This window comes from Mesoplodon bidens (assembly GCF_964165515.1).
Source record: "Mesoplodon bidens genome assembly, chromosome: 4".
NCBI lineage: Eukaryota > Metazoa > Chordata > Mammalia > Artiodactyla > Ziphiidae > Mesoplodon > Mesoplodon bidens.
Window position 1 is genome coordinate 126,712,144 of NC_138160.1, and position 17,490 is coordinate 126,729,633.

The window sequence follows — 17,490 nt, forward strand, 5'->3', positions numbered from 1 at the left end:
TGTGATTTATGTCATAGAGTGTTCTGCCTATGTTTTCCTCTAAGAGTTTGATAGTGTCTGGCCTTACATTTAGGTCTTTAATCCATTTTGAGCTTATTTTTGTGTATGGTATTAGGGAGTGATCTAATCTCATACTTTTACATGTCCCTGTCCAGTTTTCCCAGCACCACTTATTGAAGAGACTGTCCTTTCTCCACTGTACATTCCTGCCTCCTTTATCAAAGATAAGGTGACCTTACGTGCGTGGGTTTATCTCTGGGCTTTCTATCCTGTTCCATTGATCTATCTTTCTGTTTTTGTGCCAGTACCACACTGTCTTGATTACTGTAGCTTTGTAGTATAGTCTGAAGTCAGGGAGCCTGATTCCTCCAGCTCCACGTTCTCAAGATTGCTTTGGCTATTCGGGGTCTTTTGTGTTTCCATAAAAATTGTGAAATTTTTTGTTCTAGTTCTGTGAAAAATGCCAGTGGTAGTTTGATAGGGATTGCATTGAATCTGTAGATTGCTTTGGGTAGTAGAGTCATTTTCACAATGTTGATTCTTCCAATCCAAGAACATGGTACATCTCTCCATCTATTTGTATCATCTTTAATTTCTTTCATCAGTGTCTTATAATTTTCTGCATACAGGTCTTTTGTCTTCGTAGGTAGGTTTATTCCTAGATATTTTATTCTTTTTGTTGCAATGGTAAATGGGAGTGTTTCCTTGATTTCACTTTCAGATTTTTCATCATTAGTATATAGGAATGCCAGAGATTTCTGTGCATTAATTTTGTATCCTGCTACTTTACCAAATTCATTGATTAGCTCTAGGAGTTTTCTGGTAGCATCTTTAGGATTCTCTATGTATAGTATCATGTCATCTGCAAACAGTGACAGCTTTACTTCTTTTCCGATTTGGATTCCTTTTATTTCTTTTTCTTCTCTGATTGCTGTGGCTAAAACTTCCAAAACTAGGTTGAATAAGAGTGGTGAGAGTGGTCAGCCTTGTCTTGTTCCTGATCTTAGTGGAAATGGTTTCAGTTTTTCACCATTGAGGATGATGCTGGCTGTGGGTTTGTCATATATGGCCTTTATTATGTTGAGGAAAGTTCCCTCTATGCCTACTTTCTGCAGGGTTTTTATCATAAATGGGTGTTGAATTTTGTCGAAAGCTTTCTCTGCATCTATTGAGATGATCATATGGTTTTTCTCCTTCAATTTGTTAATATGGTGTATCACGTTGATTGATTTGCGTATATTGAAGAATCCTTGCATTCCTGGAATAAACCCCACTTGATCATGGTGTATGATCCTTTTAATGTGCTGTTGGATTCTGTTTGCTAGTATTTTGTTGAGGATTTGTGCATCTATATTCATCAGTGAGATTGGCCTGTAGTTTTCTTTCTTTGTGACATCCTTGTCTGGTTTTGGTATCAAGGTGATGGTGGCCTCGTAGAATGAGTTTGCTCCTCCCTCTGCTATATTTTGGAAGAGTTTGAGAAGGATAGGTGTTAGCTCTTCACTAAATGTTTGATAGATTCGCCTGTGAAGCCATCTGGTCCTGGGCTTTTGTTTGTTGGAAGATTTTTAATCACAGTTTCAATTTCAGTGCTTGTGATTGGTCTCTTCATATTTTCTATTTCTTCCTGATTCAGTCTTGGCAGGTTGTGCATTTCTAAGAATTTGTCCATTTCTTCCAGGTTGTCCATTTTATTGGCATAGAGTTGCTTGTAGTAATCTCTCATGATCTTTTGTATTTCTGCAGTGTCAGTTGTTACTTCTCCTTTTTCATTTCTAATTCTATTGATTTGAGTCTTCTCTCTTCTTTTCTTGATGAGTCTGGCTAATGGTTTGTCAATTTTGTTTATCTTCTCAAAGAACCACCTTTTAGTTTTATTGATCTTTGCTATCGTTTCCTTCATTTCTTTTTGATTTATTTCTGATCTGATCTTTATGATTTCTTTCCTTCTGCTAACTTTGGGGGTTTTTTGTTCTTCTTTCTCTAATTGCTTTAGGCGCAGGGTCAGGTTGTTTACTCGAGATGTTTCCTGTTTCTTAAGGTGGGATTGTATTGCTATAAACGTCCCCCTTAGAACTGCTTTTGCTGCGTCCCATAGGTTTTGGGTCGTCGTGTCTCCATTGTCATTTGTTTCTAGGTATTTTTTTAATTTCCTCTTTGATTTCTTCAGTGATCACTTCGTTATTGAGTAGTGTATTGTTTAGCCTCCATGTGTTTGTATTTTTTACAGATCTTTTCCTGTAATTGATGTCTAGTCTCATAGCATTTTGGTCGGAAAAGATACTTGATACAATTTCAATTTTCTTAAATTTACCAAGGCTTGATTTGTGACCCAAGATATGATCTATCCTGGAGAATGTTCCATGAGCACTTGAGAGAAATGTGTATTCTGTTGTTTTTGGATGGAATGTCCTATAAATATCACTTAAGTCCATCTTGTTTAATGTATCATTTAAAGCTTGTGTTTCCTTTTTTATTTTCATTTTGGATGATCTGTCCATTGGTGAAAGTGGGGTGTTAAAGTCCTCTACTATGAATGTGTTACTGTCAATTTCCCCTTTTATGGCTGTTAGTATTTGCCTTATGTATTGAGGTGCTCCTATGTTGGGTGCATAAATATTTACAATTGTCATATCTTCTTCTTGGATTGATCCCTTGATCATTATGTAGTGTCCTTCTTTGTCTCTTCTAATAGTCTTTATTTTAAAGTCTATTGTGTCTGATATGAGAATTGCTGCTCCAGCTTTCTTTTGATTTCCATTTGCATGGAATATCTTTTTCCATCCCCTTACTTTCAATCTGTATGTGTCTCTAGGTCTGAAGTGGGTCTCTTGTAGACAGCATATATATGGGTCTTGTTTTTGTATCCATTCAGCCAATCTGTGTCTTTTGGTGGGAGCATTTAGTCCATTTACATTTAAGGTAATTATTGATATGTATGTTCCTATTCCCATTTCCTTAATTGTTTTGGGTTCGTTATTGTAGGTCTTTTCCTTCTGTTGTGTTTCTTGCCTAGAGAAGTTCCTTTAGCATTTGTTGTAAAGCTGGTTTGGTGGTGCTGAACTCTCTCAGCTTTTGCTTGTCTGTAAAGGTTTTAATTTCTCCATCAAATCTGAATGAGATCGTTGCTGGGTAGAGTAGTCTTGGTTGAAGGTTTCTCTCCTTCATCACTTTAATTATGTCCTGCCACTCCCTTCTGGCTTGTAGAGTTTCTGCTGAGAGATCAGCTGTTAACCTGATGGGGATTCCCTTGTGTGTTATTTGTTGTTTTTGCCTTGCTGCTTTTAATATGATTTCTTTGTGTTTAATTTTTGACAGTTTGATTAATATGTGTCTTGGCGTATTTCTCCTTGGATTTATTCTGTATGCTAGTCTCTGTGCCTCCTGGACTTGATTAACTATTTCTTTTCCCATATTAGGGAAGTTTTCAACTATAATCTCTTCAAATATTTTCTCAGTCCGTTTCTTTTTCTCTTCTTCTTCTGGAACCCCTATAATTCGAATGTTGGTGCATTTAATGTTGTCCCAGAGGTCTCTGAGACTGTCCTCTGTTCTTTTCATTCTTTTTTCTTTATTTTGCTCTGCATCAGGTATTTCCACTATTATTTCTTCCACCTCACTTATCCGTTCTTCTGCCTCAGTTATTCTGCTATTGATCTCATCTAGAGTATTTTTCATTTCATTTATTGTGTTTTTAATCGATGCTTGATTCATCTTTAGTTCGTCTAGGTCCTTGTTAACTGTTTCTTGCATTTTGTCTATTCTATTTCCAAGATTTTGGATCTTGGAAATAGAATCTTGGATCATCTTTACTATCATTATTCTGAATTCTTTTTCAGGTAGACTGCCTAGTACCTCTTCATTTATTAGGTCTGGTGGGTTTTTATCTTGCTCCTTCTCCTGCTGTGTGTTTTTCTGTCTTCTCATTTTGCTTATGTTACTGTGTTTGGGGTCTCCTTTTTGCAGGCTGCAGGTTCGTAGTTCACATTGTTTTTGGTGTCTGTCCCCAGTGGCTAAGGTTGGTTTAGTGGGTTGTGTAGGCTTCCTGGTGGAGGGGACTAGTGCCTGTGTTCTGGTGGATGCGGCTGGATCTTGTCTTTCTGGTGGATAGGTCCACGTCTGGTGGTGTATTTTGGGGTGTCTGTGGACTTTTTATGATTTTAGGCAGCCGTTCTGCTAATGGGTGGGGTTTTGTTCCTGTCTTGCTAGTTGTTTGGCATAGGGTGTCCAACACTGTAGCCTGCTGGTCGTTGAGTGAAGCTGGGTGTTGGTGTTGAGATGGAGATCTCTGGAAGATTTTCGCCATTTGATATTATGTGGAGCTGGGAGGTCTCTTGTGGACCAGTGTTCTGAAGTTGGCTCTCCCACCTCAGAGGCACAGCACTGACTCCTGGCTCCTCAATTTAGGATGATTCGTTGTCTATTCATGTATTCCACAGATGCAGGGTACATCAAGTTGATTGTGGAGCTTTAATCCGCTGCTTCTGAGGCTGCTGGGAGAGATTTCCCTTTCTCTTCTTTGTTCTCACAGCTCCCGGGTCTCAGCTTTGGATTTGGCCCCACCTCTCCGTGTAGGTCGCCCGTGGGCGTCTGTTCTTCTCTCAGACAGGACAGGGTTAAAGGAGCAGCCGCTTCGGTGGACTCTGGCTCACTCAGGTCGGGGGGCAGGGAGGAGCACGGAGTGCGGGTGGAGCCTGCAGCGGCAGAGGCTGGCGTGACGTTGCAGCAGCCCGAGGCATGCCGTGCGTTCTCCCAGGGAAGCCGTCCCTGGATCCCGGGACCCTGGCAGTGACGGGCTGCACAGGCTCCCGGAAGGGCGGCGTGGACAGTGACCTGCGCTCGCACACAGGCCTCACGGCGGCGGCAGCAGCCCCAGCGTCCCACGCCCGTCTCTGGGGTCCGCGCTTTCAGCCGCGCCTCGCTCCCGTCTCTGTAACTCCTCCAAGCAGCGCTCTTAATCCCCTCTCCTCGCGCACCAGGAAAACTCCTCGCGCACCAGGAAACCTAGATTTTTTTTTAATATCTTTATTTTAGTGTAATTACTTTACAATGTTGTGTTAGTTTCTGTTGTACAACAAAGTGAATCAGCTATAAGTATACATATATCCCCATATCCCCTCCCTCTTGAGCTTCCCTCCCATCTAGACTAGAATGCTGCCGTAATTGTCACTGTGCTTTATGATTTCAGTCTTGTCTTACTGTCCACGTTAAATAATTCTGGGAGAATTTTCTTGGCTCAGCTGGGTCAGGTTTGACAATGGTTCAATCCTTTATGAACAAGTGGGCAAGAACCACACCAGTTGCCACTGAGGACCCACATTTGTGTAACAAGTGGTAGAAGAAATGAAAGAACTGCACTAGACTTCTCAAGGACTCTTCCATCCACCATTTTCAAATGTCTTCAAGGGCAGTCTGCTATTCTATGAGAGTAATAAAAACTGTGGAACAGCAATAACCTTGTTAATTTTTTTTTTAAATGTCAGTTTTTAGTTTACTAGCCCAGCAGTGTAGGCTCAGATTTTTTGAAAGACTTTTCCGAAAAGGGTTTATGAAACTTTTAACTCTGAAACCTCATGCATTTTTAGGGGTTAAGGGTTTTTTCTTTGAAGTCAGGTTCAAATCTTCTTTCTGTTGTTTACTTTGGCCTTATGTTATCTGAGATTTAGTTTTCTTAATTTGAAATGTTCTTCAGTTATTCTGGATAATAATAATTTTTATATCTTTCATTTTTTTTGCATCATTAAAAATTTAAACATGCTTCAGGAAAAATTACTTCCACCAACAAAAACCTTAATGGAGTAGGATATGTGTCCACAAAGAGGACACATTTATTTTGACTTCTAGAAGCAAAAATGCAAAGTCAGGATGTTCAAAAGAAGCTGTCTTTGGTTGAAGCCAGGACCTGAATCCTGAGAACTTGCTGGGAGCTGCATTGAGGCCTCTGTCCTGGAGGACTTGTGAAACAAAAGAACTGGAAAAGCAGGATTCAGGCTTATTCTGGAGCCATGCAGGTATGTCCTTAGAAACATAAACCAGAGACAGGGAAACAATTACCACCTAAAGAGGGCTTAAAGACTTAAGAAAAATACAAAGATATTTTACTCTTTTCTTTAACATTTTTATGTCTCTGCCCTTTAGAACTTGAGATGATTTATAATGAAATCAACTATAATATATGTTTGAAGAAACAAGCAACAACAACAAAAATGAAAAGGCAAGAATCAACAACAGGGATGAAGGGAGAATGCACATATGTTTACTGGGGTAAATTGAGTCATCAGTTTCTCTTTGAGTTTCTGGATAGACAGGAAAAGTAAATAAATGAAATAAACCAAGCTGCATAAATCTTATAATCAGAAATGAGGAAGCAGTACTGAGGGAAGGAAATTTTTTTTTCTTGCTCTAAATTCTAAAAGAAATATTTCCCATCAGACTTCATGGGGTGGATATTGAGTGATATCATGCCCATCTGCAATTTTACTCATTAGTTACTTGAGGATTTCCTATTAAATTTATTTATTCCTAGCTCCCTCCCTAGGAAGTTCTGACTCAGCAGGTCGAAATATGTCATCTAGTGTGTCCAAGTATATTATGTTCTTAATTTTAAAAATGTACATAGATATTAAGAATTCACAATGTGCTTTCCCATCTTTTACTTCTTTCATAATCTTGGTGAGGTTCATTGGATTCTTATTTTAACACAAGAAAGGTAATTTATACTTTAAGATGTCAAATGACTTAAGACACTGGGAGACTTGAATCCCCATGATTTCAAGTGATGCAGGACATTAGGAGTTAAGATTGTAAGTTTATTAACATAAGGAAATCATGTCAATGTGATTGAGCTGAGGTTGGGAGAATCTCAGATTAATTAGGTGTCCAATTATTGGATGATTAGTTTTTGAGAACTTGCCATTTTCTGCTCATCATCTGAGATTGCATGTGGAAATTCACCTTCTTTGTGAAGCCCTCTTAATGCCCACCCTTTCCTCCAGGGCTTCCTTTTTATATTCTTTCTCCAAGACATGTCCACGGCACTTGAACATAGAACTTCACTGTTTTCCTGCACAATCCTCGGGTGCACTGTGCTAGGTGATAGTCCAAACCATAAACTTGTTAATGATGAGACAGTGTTATTCATCTTGGTAGCATTGGCAGAATCTGACACATAGTAGGCATGGGTTAAATAAGCATTAAAGGACTATGTAAGAAAGAGGCATATGTCGTAGGAGAAAAATGGGATATCTATATATGTATCTATTTCTCTACCTATCTTAATTTAGGAAATACCTAAAACTTTGGCCAGATTTTCTATACTGGAGAAATAGGCATTGCTGTGAATCACTAATTCTAAAGTCATGATTTGCTTTTGATTTGATGAGGCACTTATCATACAAATGCAATTTTTAAAACTATTTATTAAATGAACAGTCACTGGAGTTTGGAGAGACAGCCTTGATTAAACCATCCAAAATTTAATTCTGCCTTAGAGGCGTCTTTCTCTCTAGTCCATTTGGTTTATACCCCTAGACAGAGCCATTTCTCTCTGCCCATTAGGGCATCTACAGTTGATTCGTGAATCCACTCAAAGTTTTTTTATATGCAGTTAAAAAATTTCCGACATTAAGGTCTGGAACAATTAAGTTCCAAACGTTTTAAATATTAATAAGGAGTAAAGTGAGACTCATGGAGACCAACTAACCTCCCCATGGTCACACAACCAATAAGAGGCCAAGATAGAAGCTGAACTTACATCTTCTCTATGGCTTTTGCTCTTTCTAAAATTTCATGTTGCCTTGCTTATTGGACTGTCTCATACATTGAGCCTCTAGGGTGGCACTCCAAAGATTCAGGGTGTGAGCACCAATGAGCCTGAATGAAGGCAAAGGGTTAGGTTACCTGCAACAAGAGGTAGGCTGTTCCCTGAGAAGATGGGAATGGGAAGATGCAAACATAAGTGAGTGTTTTTAGAAGCTTAGCTGTCTTTGGGGTGAGATTCAGGCGTGTCTGCATTGGGCACATCTTGATTCCAATGCGCAAGTCTGATTTCCATCCTTAGAAGCTTAAGGAAAAGGGTGGGCTAAGTTCCAGGGTAATATGATAGTAGCTTTCTAAGCTCATGCCAATCACTCCCTTGTTATGAAATGAAGCCAGTAGGGAAAAAGATGGGAAAGGCCATGATTCCTGGAGATGCATATAAGGTAATTCAACTAATCAAAGGGGTAGGGTTTTATTTCTATGGGCACCTCGAGGTACGTCTAAGATCACACAGCTTAATCACTATTCTCTACTGCCTCTTCCTATACTATTCACTGTTCAGTAGCCCTATTGCTGAGTGATAGAGCACAGACTGGAATCAGGCTGTTTGAATTCAGATCCACCCCTCCTCCCTTATTAACTTGGCCACATTAATTAAGCTCCCTGAGACTTGGTTTTATTATTTATGAAATTTAAGAATAACAATACATATTTTTCATAGGGAATGTTAGATAGAATTAAATTAGGTACTACATATACAGCATTTAGCTTACTGCCTAAAACAGAAGTACTAAGTTCATGCTAGTTACTTATAGAATTACTTTCTCAAGTCTAACATTTCTGTATTTATATTTCGATATCCATTCTCAGGAGAGAACTGGATAAGGAAACAGCAGGCATCTCTGAGGACTCAAACCAGACTGTTTGCACATAAATCTAACTGCAGGATTAGAGAGCTTACTAGTCCTTTCTCCTGGAATTAGGTTCAGTAAATCTCACTCTTCTCATGAGTAACTAATTGCCTGTTTACCTGGGTCTTTAGATTTTAGTGCATATAAGCCCCTCCTTTCATAGGTGGAACTTGCACAAGTCAAGTTCCAAGCAGAGTTGTGACAGGACCAGATCTCCTCACTTCCAGGGCTTACTTGTTTCACCCCACAGCTGTGCTTCTTCTCTTAAGAGAATCTTATTAAGTCAGTGACTTTGAGATGATAAAAATACATCTACTTAAAATCAATTTTTAAAAAATGACTGCAAGAATAAAGCAAAAACACACCCAAAAAATACCGCTTTTCTGCTTATGGGTAAATATGGGTGCCCAAATTTATTAAGTAAATCAGACAGACCCTTTTTCCTTTGTGCAATACACTATTTTTTGGTTGTAAGTTTTTAGGTTAAAATCACCTGGTTGAAGTCACTCTGATGAATGTTCTTCTCGTTTATCATCACATTCCATATATCCTCTTAAAAAAAAAAGAGAGAAAAAAATGAATTATGATTTAGGCTGATCAGTAATGTTAGAATCATCACTAAGGTATCTTATAATATTTGAGCAGTACTTCAAGTTTTCCTATGTCATAAAGTAGTAAGGTCTAAGATTTCCATAATAGTTCAAATTTGACAAGCCATTATGCATAATTATCTCTTTAAATCTGCCAACAAATCTATTAGTTTGGTGTCTATTCCTATATAAACTCTATAAAGACAGATATTTTGATATATTTGTTTCATAATATATCCCCAGCACCTAGAACAGTGCCTAGCATATAGTATGAATTAATAAATATTTATTGAATGGATACGTGAATGAATTTTAATCATTTTACATATGAAAAAAACCTCTGAAGCTCAAAGAGATTAAAAACCTGTCCAAGTCACATGGCTGGTAAATTGCAAAGCAAAGTCTAAAACTTAGGTCTCCAGAAGCATGAATTAATGCCAGAGGCCATTCCTCTGTTTAAAGATTGGGTGTGGGGTAGCTGCTGAGAAGGTAAGAGATGAGTAAATTATGGTCCAGCATTTATTATGTGCTTGACACAGTATTTAGGCATCGGATACATAGGACTAAATAAAGCAAATTTTCTACCTTTATGAAGTTCCATATTTTTGTAATTCTTTCTAATGAAATCTCATTGAGTCCTTTACAACCCAAATTTCTTCTCACCTTTGCCATAAACTCTCCCCTAGGCATCCTGGCCCCAGTGACAGCTCCTTTCCTTAGACATTAACTGTGATGTTTGGCTGGCATTTACCTTATTCAGCAGTTTAGTTACCATTGTATTTGCTCATGCCATCTTATACAATAAGGACGGCAAATTCTTTGAGGAGAAGGGGCTTACAGTCTAGACTTTTTTCCTTCACAATTCCTGCCCCTACTTTCCAAAGCATGTATTAAGTTCTTAGGAATACTTCTTGCTGGTCTCTTCCCATTTCCCATTCCCTGTTATATTTATGGTCTTTTCTTGGACAGAGTGAGGACAGTTAGATTTGTTCCCTTGAGCAAGGACTGCTGTATCTTTCAACACAGATCCCTCAAAATGTCTCAGTCAAATTGGGGTATGTGGGCTTTAGATCTGATCTCTAAGATTCCTTTCCTTATTTAATTAATTCAACATTTACTAAGTGCCCGATATGCCTTATAGGGTACTGTGCTATAGCAATGAGCTAGAGATCTGATCTCTGCTTTCGTATAGTTACATGATTAAAAATAAGTTAATCATTTGAGATGATGATATGTTATAATGACATAATGACAAGGTAAAGTGATAGAGAATAACTGGGGAATAAAAGAAGTTGTATTAATAAGAGTGGTTATAGAATCGTTTTCGGAGGAGGTGACTTTTAGATGAGAGGCAGGACAAAGCACTAGCTAGGAGGGGAAAAAGAGCATTTTAGGCAGAAACTAAAGCAAGAGCAGAGAGCCTGAGACAGTTGTAAGTTCCAAGAACAGAAAGAATATCATATACCCAGAATAAAATGAGGGAAAAAGAAAATGGTAGAAGAGGTGCCATTTCTGAACCCAGAGCTAACAATTCTTTAGTATTTCAAATAGTCAACTTTCAGAGTTAACAGAGAAAACAAGTGCTATTTTATATCTAGGGAATTCCCCAGGGAAGGAATAAAAAGAATTATTATCCTAATTCTTTGCCTTGCTATTGTTGTGATTTATAACAATATGAATTCAACTGGAGTCTAAACTCTACTTTGTACATAATAGGTGTTATTCAGTTTTTTCCTTGTTTACACTAACAGTCATGGGAACTCAACAGTTGCAAAAGCAACCACAATATGAAAAATAAAAACACAAAATAAACATCTGTGTTTTAACAGTTTGTTCATGATGATTGTATGCAGAATCATGCCCATTCACATGATAGTAATATATGGATTTAAGCAGATCAAGGGATACAAAATGGCCCCTGATAACTTCTATATAGAAGTGGCTCTTAATCTGTTACTGGTAATAGACCTTTTTGAGAATCTTATAAAGTCAGAAGCACTTTCCCTAGAAAAATACAAAGATTCACATCTACACAAAAGATGAATACAGGGCTTCCCTGGTGGCGCAGTGGTTGAGAGTCCGCCTGCCGATGCAGGGGACACGGCTTCGTGCCCCGGTCCGGGAAGATACCACATGCCATGGAGCGGCTGGGCCTGCGCGTCCGGAGCCTGTGCTCCACAACGGGAGAGGCCACAAAAGTGAGAGGCCCGCATACCGCAAAAAAAAAAAAAGATGAATACAAATTTAAAGGCTGTGTGGACCTTTAAGGCTCAGCCATGTAGCCCAGAGCATCCAATCAAAGGCTCTCAATTTGTTGTATATAAGAATCACCTGAAAGCTTGTTATAAAGCTTGTTATAAAGGCTTGTTATATAGCCTTGCCCCAGGAAGGTGCAAGATGGAATGAAGGGACCTGCATTTTGGATAAGTTCTCCAGGCGATTCTGAAGCAGGTAATAGTCTGCATTTTGTCAAACTCTGCTTAGGGGGCTGTGAAGGAGAGAATTAGAGAGCAGAGCCTCAGAGAGGTGGAGATTGAAAGCACCTAGAAATTCAAAAGAACAAAATAGACCCTGGAGAGCTGAACTTGGGGAGATTAATGTCGGAAGAATGAAGAAAGGGTAAAGTAGATGTAAAAATCAGAGCTATGTAAACTTGAGTAAGATGTATTAGGAGTTGGGCACAGGAGCTTGGAAGCAGGTTAAAATAATGGGAAGAGTCTGGGTTGTGGAATTTGCCATCAAGGCAATCTCTCGTGATCAAAACAAACCCTCATAAGAGAGGTTCTTCAGATTGCCTCTGAGGAGAGATTAGCTACTGTGTCTGCTAACCCTCTTGAATTACTCAAACCAGAAAATAAAGACAGGACTCATCATACCTCTTACTAATGAGCACACCTCTACCCCCCACCTTCATCAGCAAATTACTGTGTCTGCACTGGGTGGGTCCTTTATTCCTTTAATTTTACAGATTAGCAAACTGAGGCACTCAGGGAGGGAAAGCCTAACTCCAGATCACCCAATAAATAACACCTGTGTCAAGACCAGAACCTGGCTTTCTGTCCGGTGGTCCGGTGCTCTTCTTCCTCCCTACTCGGTCCTGAAATAAAAAATATTTTATGGAACCCCTTGTTCCATAAATTCCTTGGGAACGTGTTCACCCCAAAAGAGATCAGGGAAATTCATGCAGATGCAAATATATCTTAAGGTAGGCAACAAGTTTCAATTAAAACAATACCTTGGCATGCATGCAATTTTGTTTCTCATTCATTTTAATGCAATGTGGTCATTACCAACGGTGAACTGGACAAAAGCAAAGTTTGTCTCAGTGCTTACCTGGTCTTTATCATGGAGCAGACGATGAACTTCACCGTATTCTCAATGATCTCCGAGCCCAAGAGGTTTAGGAATTTTGGAAGGGCTGGTTCTAGGTTTTTGTCTGAGTCATCTGGCTTGCTATCTGGTTTGTCAACTGAAAAACAGAATGGAATCTCGGCGTGATTCTCAGCAAGAAGAATGGGAAGTTTCTTTCATTGTAGGGAACCCCTAGAGCTCTTTATACCCCCTCTCACTAATTATATAGCCTCATATAGTTATATTTATTGCATATCTAGTGCCTGCCTGGTTATTGTCTTCACGTGCATTATGTCATTTATTCCTGAAACCAAACAGAGCAACAGATATTGATGCTTAGGCAGACATTGGTTCTCTTTCCAGATGAGAAAACTGAAGCTCACGGAGGTTAAGTAACTTGTTTAGAGTTAAAGCAGCTAGTAAATGCCAGGGCTGGGACTGAAATGCAGATTGCTTGGTTTTAATGTATTTTTCTCATGTAATCCCTGGACCTATGGAAATGATAATAAGGAGGATGATATAATAATAGGTAGCATTTTCTGAGCACATACCTATGACAGGCAATCTACGTGCATTATCTCATTTTATTCTCACAGCAACACTATGAGGGAGGCAAAGTTATTATCCGAAATTAAAGGTAAAGAAATGGAAGTTGAGAGAGGTTTAGAAGGGGGTCAAAGTCACAGAGATGGTAAGTGGCAGAATCAGAATTCAATCCCATGTTTGCCTGGTATTAAAATCCGGGTTCTTAAGCAGTCTGTGATGAACTGCATAGTCTTTGACAGAAAAGGTATGATCTAACTACAAGTGTGTTATAAGGTTGAAAGTAGTATAATAATGATGACAAGGAGAAATTCTATCACTTGTACAGCATGTGATAGTTCTGTAAATAATGATTTTACATCTACTGTGTAAGTTTAAGCTTGACCAATCTTGTGGAGTATGCAGAGCTCACTGGACTCAGAAACTGAGAACATTAAGTGACTTGCAGAAGATCTTACAAATAGCAAGAGAAGATGGTACCGTAACTGCAGGTCTCTTACTTTTGATATTTAGTCAAGTGCCTTTTGGAATGAGGCCAAAGGTCCAGAGTGAAGTTGGTGACATGCAAGGTCCCTTGTTGGGGGGGGGGGTTGGCTTTGCTTAGTGGTCTAAGTGGTTTGGGAGATTAAAAGCAATGCAAGAGCGACAATTAAAGATACGAACAGCCTCCCCTTTGCACCCTGGTGCCAGGATGAAGTAGGACTTTATCTTTTAGTTTTACTGTAGCCTCACAAGTAGTGTTGGCAGATTTGGTAAATAAAATTACAGGATGCCCAGTTAAAGTTGAATTTCAGATAAATAACAATACTTTTTTAGTGTAAGAATGACCCATGAAATATTTAGTACATAATTAAACGAAAAAATTGTTTATCTGAAATTCAACTTTAACTGGGTGCCCTGTATTTTATCTGTCAATCCCACCACAAATTTTTTTAAATTTAATTTATTAATTAATTAAGTTATTTTTGGCTGTGTTGGGTCTTCGTTTCTGTGCGTGGGCTTTCTCTGGTTGCAGCGAGCGGGGGCCACTCTTCATCGCGGTGCACGGGCCTCTCACTGTCACGGCCTCTCTTGTTGTGGAGCACAGGCTCCAGACACGCAGGCTCAGTAGTTGTGGCTCACGGGCCTAGTTGCTCCGTGGCATGTGGGATCTTCCCAGACCAGGGCTCGAACCCGTGTCCCCTGCATTGGCAGGCAGATTCTCAACCACTGCGCCACCAGAGAAGCCCCCCACCACAAATTTTGACTCAAGAAGTCCCAACTGCTATACAGTGTACCCCATTACTCTGAATGAAGGAGATGTAACTAGCTTTTGGTGTGGAGGCTGTCAAATTAGTGAGAAGAATTGCATTTATATTATATCCTAAAATAGAAAGTCTTAGTAAAAAACATGGCTTTCAATTCTGCAAACGTTTATTGTTTACTATGCCATTGCAGAAGATTCAATAGGAGCACTACCAGTCTGGGACCTATAACCAAGGTCAATATACTAACCACCAAGTATTCATTTACTCAGCTGTTGGTTTTTTTCATTCAACAAGTGTTTTTGAGCCTACTATTATGTACATAGCATATGCTGCTAAGAGTTAAGGCAAAAATGGACATATATGGACATGACCCTTACATAAAACACAGGGCAACCACGGTGACCAGAATTGCTTTGTTTTCATTACATGAAGGGGAAGGAAAGAGAAGGTATATTTGTGATGCTCAGGTACTAGGATGTGCTTTCGTCACATGCCTAATCCTTATTCAGTTCAGTGATAGGATTACAGGAGAGAAAACAGATGCTCAGAGAAATTCCTAAAGTCACACATATAGAAAGTGGCTGAGCCAGGGTTTGAACTTTTATTTTTTTTTAATTTCATAGAGCATGTTCCTTATATGATATAATACTGCCTTCAAGCAACTGTCCCCTGGAGACATTTGCCAGCTGCGAACCAGAAATTCCTTGCATGAAAAGTGAGTCCTTTTTTTCTGTGTTCTTATCTGCCTACTTGCATAACAATTTAATTTTATTATTTTTACTTTAACTTTTTATTTTAATATGATGCTAAATGCTAACTTTTCAAAATGCAAGAAGCCCTGGATTGCAGTGTGTGTGAAGAGCAAATCCTTGGCTCCAGCCTTTGGATCGCATATATAGTGAGAGGTATGAGAGTATGGTGGGTGATGTTTTGGAGTCCTATATATCTGAGTTTGATTCTGTCTTCAGCAAAAAGTTCACCATGTAACCGTGTAAACAATATTTAATTACTCTCTCAGTTTCTTATTGTCAAGATGGAAAGATACTTTATTTATCTGTGATGTATATCATATATGTATGTATATATATGCATATCTATGTATCTCTATATCTATATTATATAAATCACTTATTGCAGTACCAGGTCTAAGGTGAGCCCACAATAAATGCTCACTGTATTATTATTACTATTGTTAGTAATAGTAACAACAGAATGATTCATAGTAGCCTTTCTCTGCTAGTGCTTAAAGATACGAAAATTTTAAAATGCTGCTAAAATATTAAGAACTTTGAAAATGCTGAAAAATAATAAAAATGAAGAAATTTGACATACCAGAAACAAATTATCAAAGCCAATAGTTGAATATTTTCTCCTTTCAGTTATAATATGGGGTAGCCTTTATTTACATTAACTACCCGATTGAGTTTCTTAGTCAATATAATCATAAAGTTCTGAAAAAATACAGTAATGCTGATATTTATACAGTTTTTATAGTTTACAAAGTGATTACAAAAGCATGCTCATTTCACCTGGTGCAGTTGGTAATTATCCCATTTTATGATGAGGAAACTGAGGTTCAAAGCAGTGAACTGATTTAACCAGTTTCAGAGTTCATGAGAGACAGACCTGGGACTGGTCTCTAGGATATAAATCTCACTTTTTACTTTACCACGGTGATTACTATAGGGGTAGATGGACACAGTAGTCTCTGAGCCCATCCCTGCTGTAGCTTTGTTGGAGTGTCTGCCTGTGGGTTGTGCCAGTGGACAGTGGGTGATGGAAGGTGGGAGTCCTGCCAAGTTACATTTAGAAGAGCTCCGAAAGCTCTGTTACTATTTGTACTGTCTGTGTTTTCTGACCTATCATTCTGATTGGAGATAAGTTAAGAGCTCACTGTCTTCTGTAGACCAAAACTTAATTAGTGAGAATTCTGCATGCTGTCTTTTGGTCCTCTATGTGCTTGGAACAGACATGAAAGAAGTAGATGATTTATAATAGAAAGAATCGAAAGACTTGGGTTTCAATCCCAGGTGTGCCACTTCTACCTGTGTCTATGCTCAAGTAACTTTCCCTCTGCAAGCTCAGTTTATTTACCTGCAAAATGGGAAATGATAAAACTGTGCATGTTTACTTATAAAGATTATGAGACTCAAATGAGATGATACATGATAACAATAACAGTTAATATTTATTGGGTGCTCATGATGGACCAGATACTTTTCCAATATGTTTTGTCTCTTTTATTTAATTTTCATGACAACTAAATGAGAAAGTTAACTATTGATATTCCCTTTTAAGTGTGAAGTGGTAGAGCAAGTCCTAGGAGTCTTATTCCAGACTCTTCGCCTTTGAATATTATTAGTTATAATCATTAAAAAATAAACACCCCCAGCTCTCAAGGAAATTATAACAGTGTCACTGTATCACATGAAGATATAAGAAAAAAAATCATTCTCAACTTCATACATTCACTGAGGATAGAGACTGTAACCTAAGCACATTTGAATAAAAGTCCTACTTTCTTTTTGTTAGAAGATCTGTCTCTTGTCTCCCAGTCCAATGCTCTTTCTGCAGTGCCCAAAGTTCCCCTCTCTCTCCTTTATGTTCTGGATCTGTGCCACTGACTTCCTCTCCAGTCATGGCTAACTACTGCACAATGCATGAGCTGCGATTGCAGGTACTTACCGGCTTGGCAAGTCAGGATTAAGACAAGCAGTCCCCAGACAATTGTCAGCCGTAGCACTGAGACAGCCATGTTTGTAGCAGTGGGTATCGATGCAGTTAAATTGTTCAGATGCACCTGAAGCCTTGCTCCATTTATAGGGCATTTATAAGTGACATCATCTGCTATGGAAATCAGGTTGTTGCATAAGATATAGACACAACTTGCTTTTGGATCTCTACTAATGAGCCCTGCCCTATCTTTCAAACTAAGGGTTTTACAGATAGGGAAAGAAAAACCCTCTTGGTTTTTCTAATGTGTGTTTATAAATGGCACCGGAATCATTCTTTTGGAGTTAGTTCCACTGCCAGCATTGACAATTAGATGGGGATCAGGCAGAACTGCTTTTCAGTGCCAAGGAGCAAGCA

General features: G+C 38.8%; 1 protein-coding gene across 1 annotated transcript; it reads right to left on the bottom strand.

Annotated features, from left to right (window-relative positions):
* Positions 1 to 12,567: 12,567 nt before the first annotated feature.
* Positions 12,568 to 17,155, bottom strand: LOC308616789 (uncharacterized protein C5orf46 homolog; the record flags this gene model as incomplete). Its single annotated transcript, XM_081233177.1, has 2 exons — positions 12,568 to 12,728; positions 17,086 to 17,155. The coding sequence occupies 2 exons, from the start codon at positions 17,153 to 17,155 to the stop codon at positions 12,589 to 12,591; spliced, it is 210 nt and encodes a 69-aa protein (XP_081089303.1). The 3' UTR covers positions 12,568 to 12,588.
* Between the last annotated feature and the right edge of the window lie 335 nt (positions 17,156 to 17,490).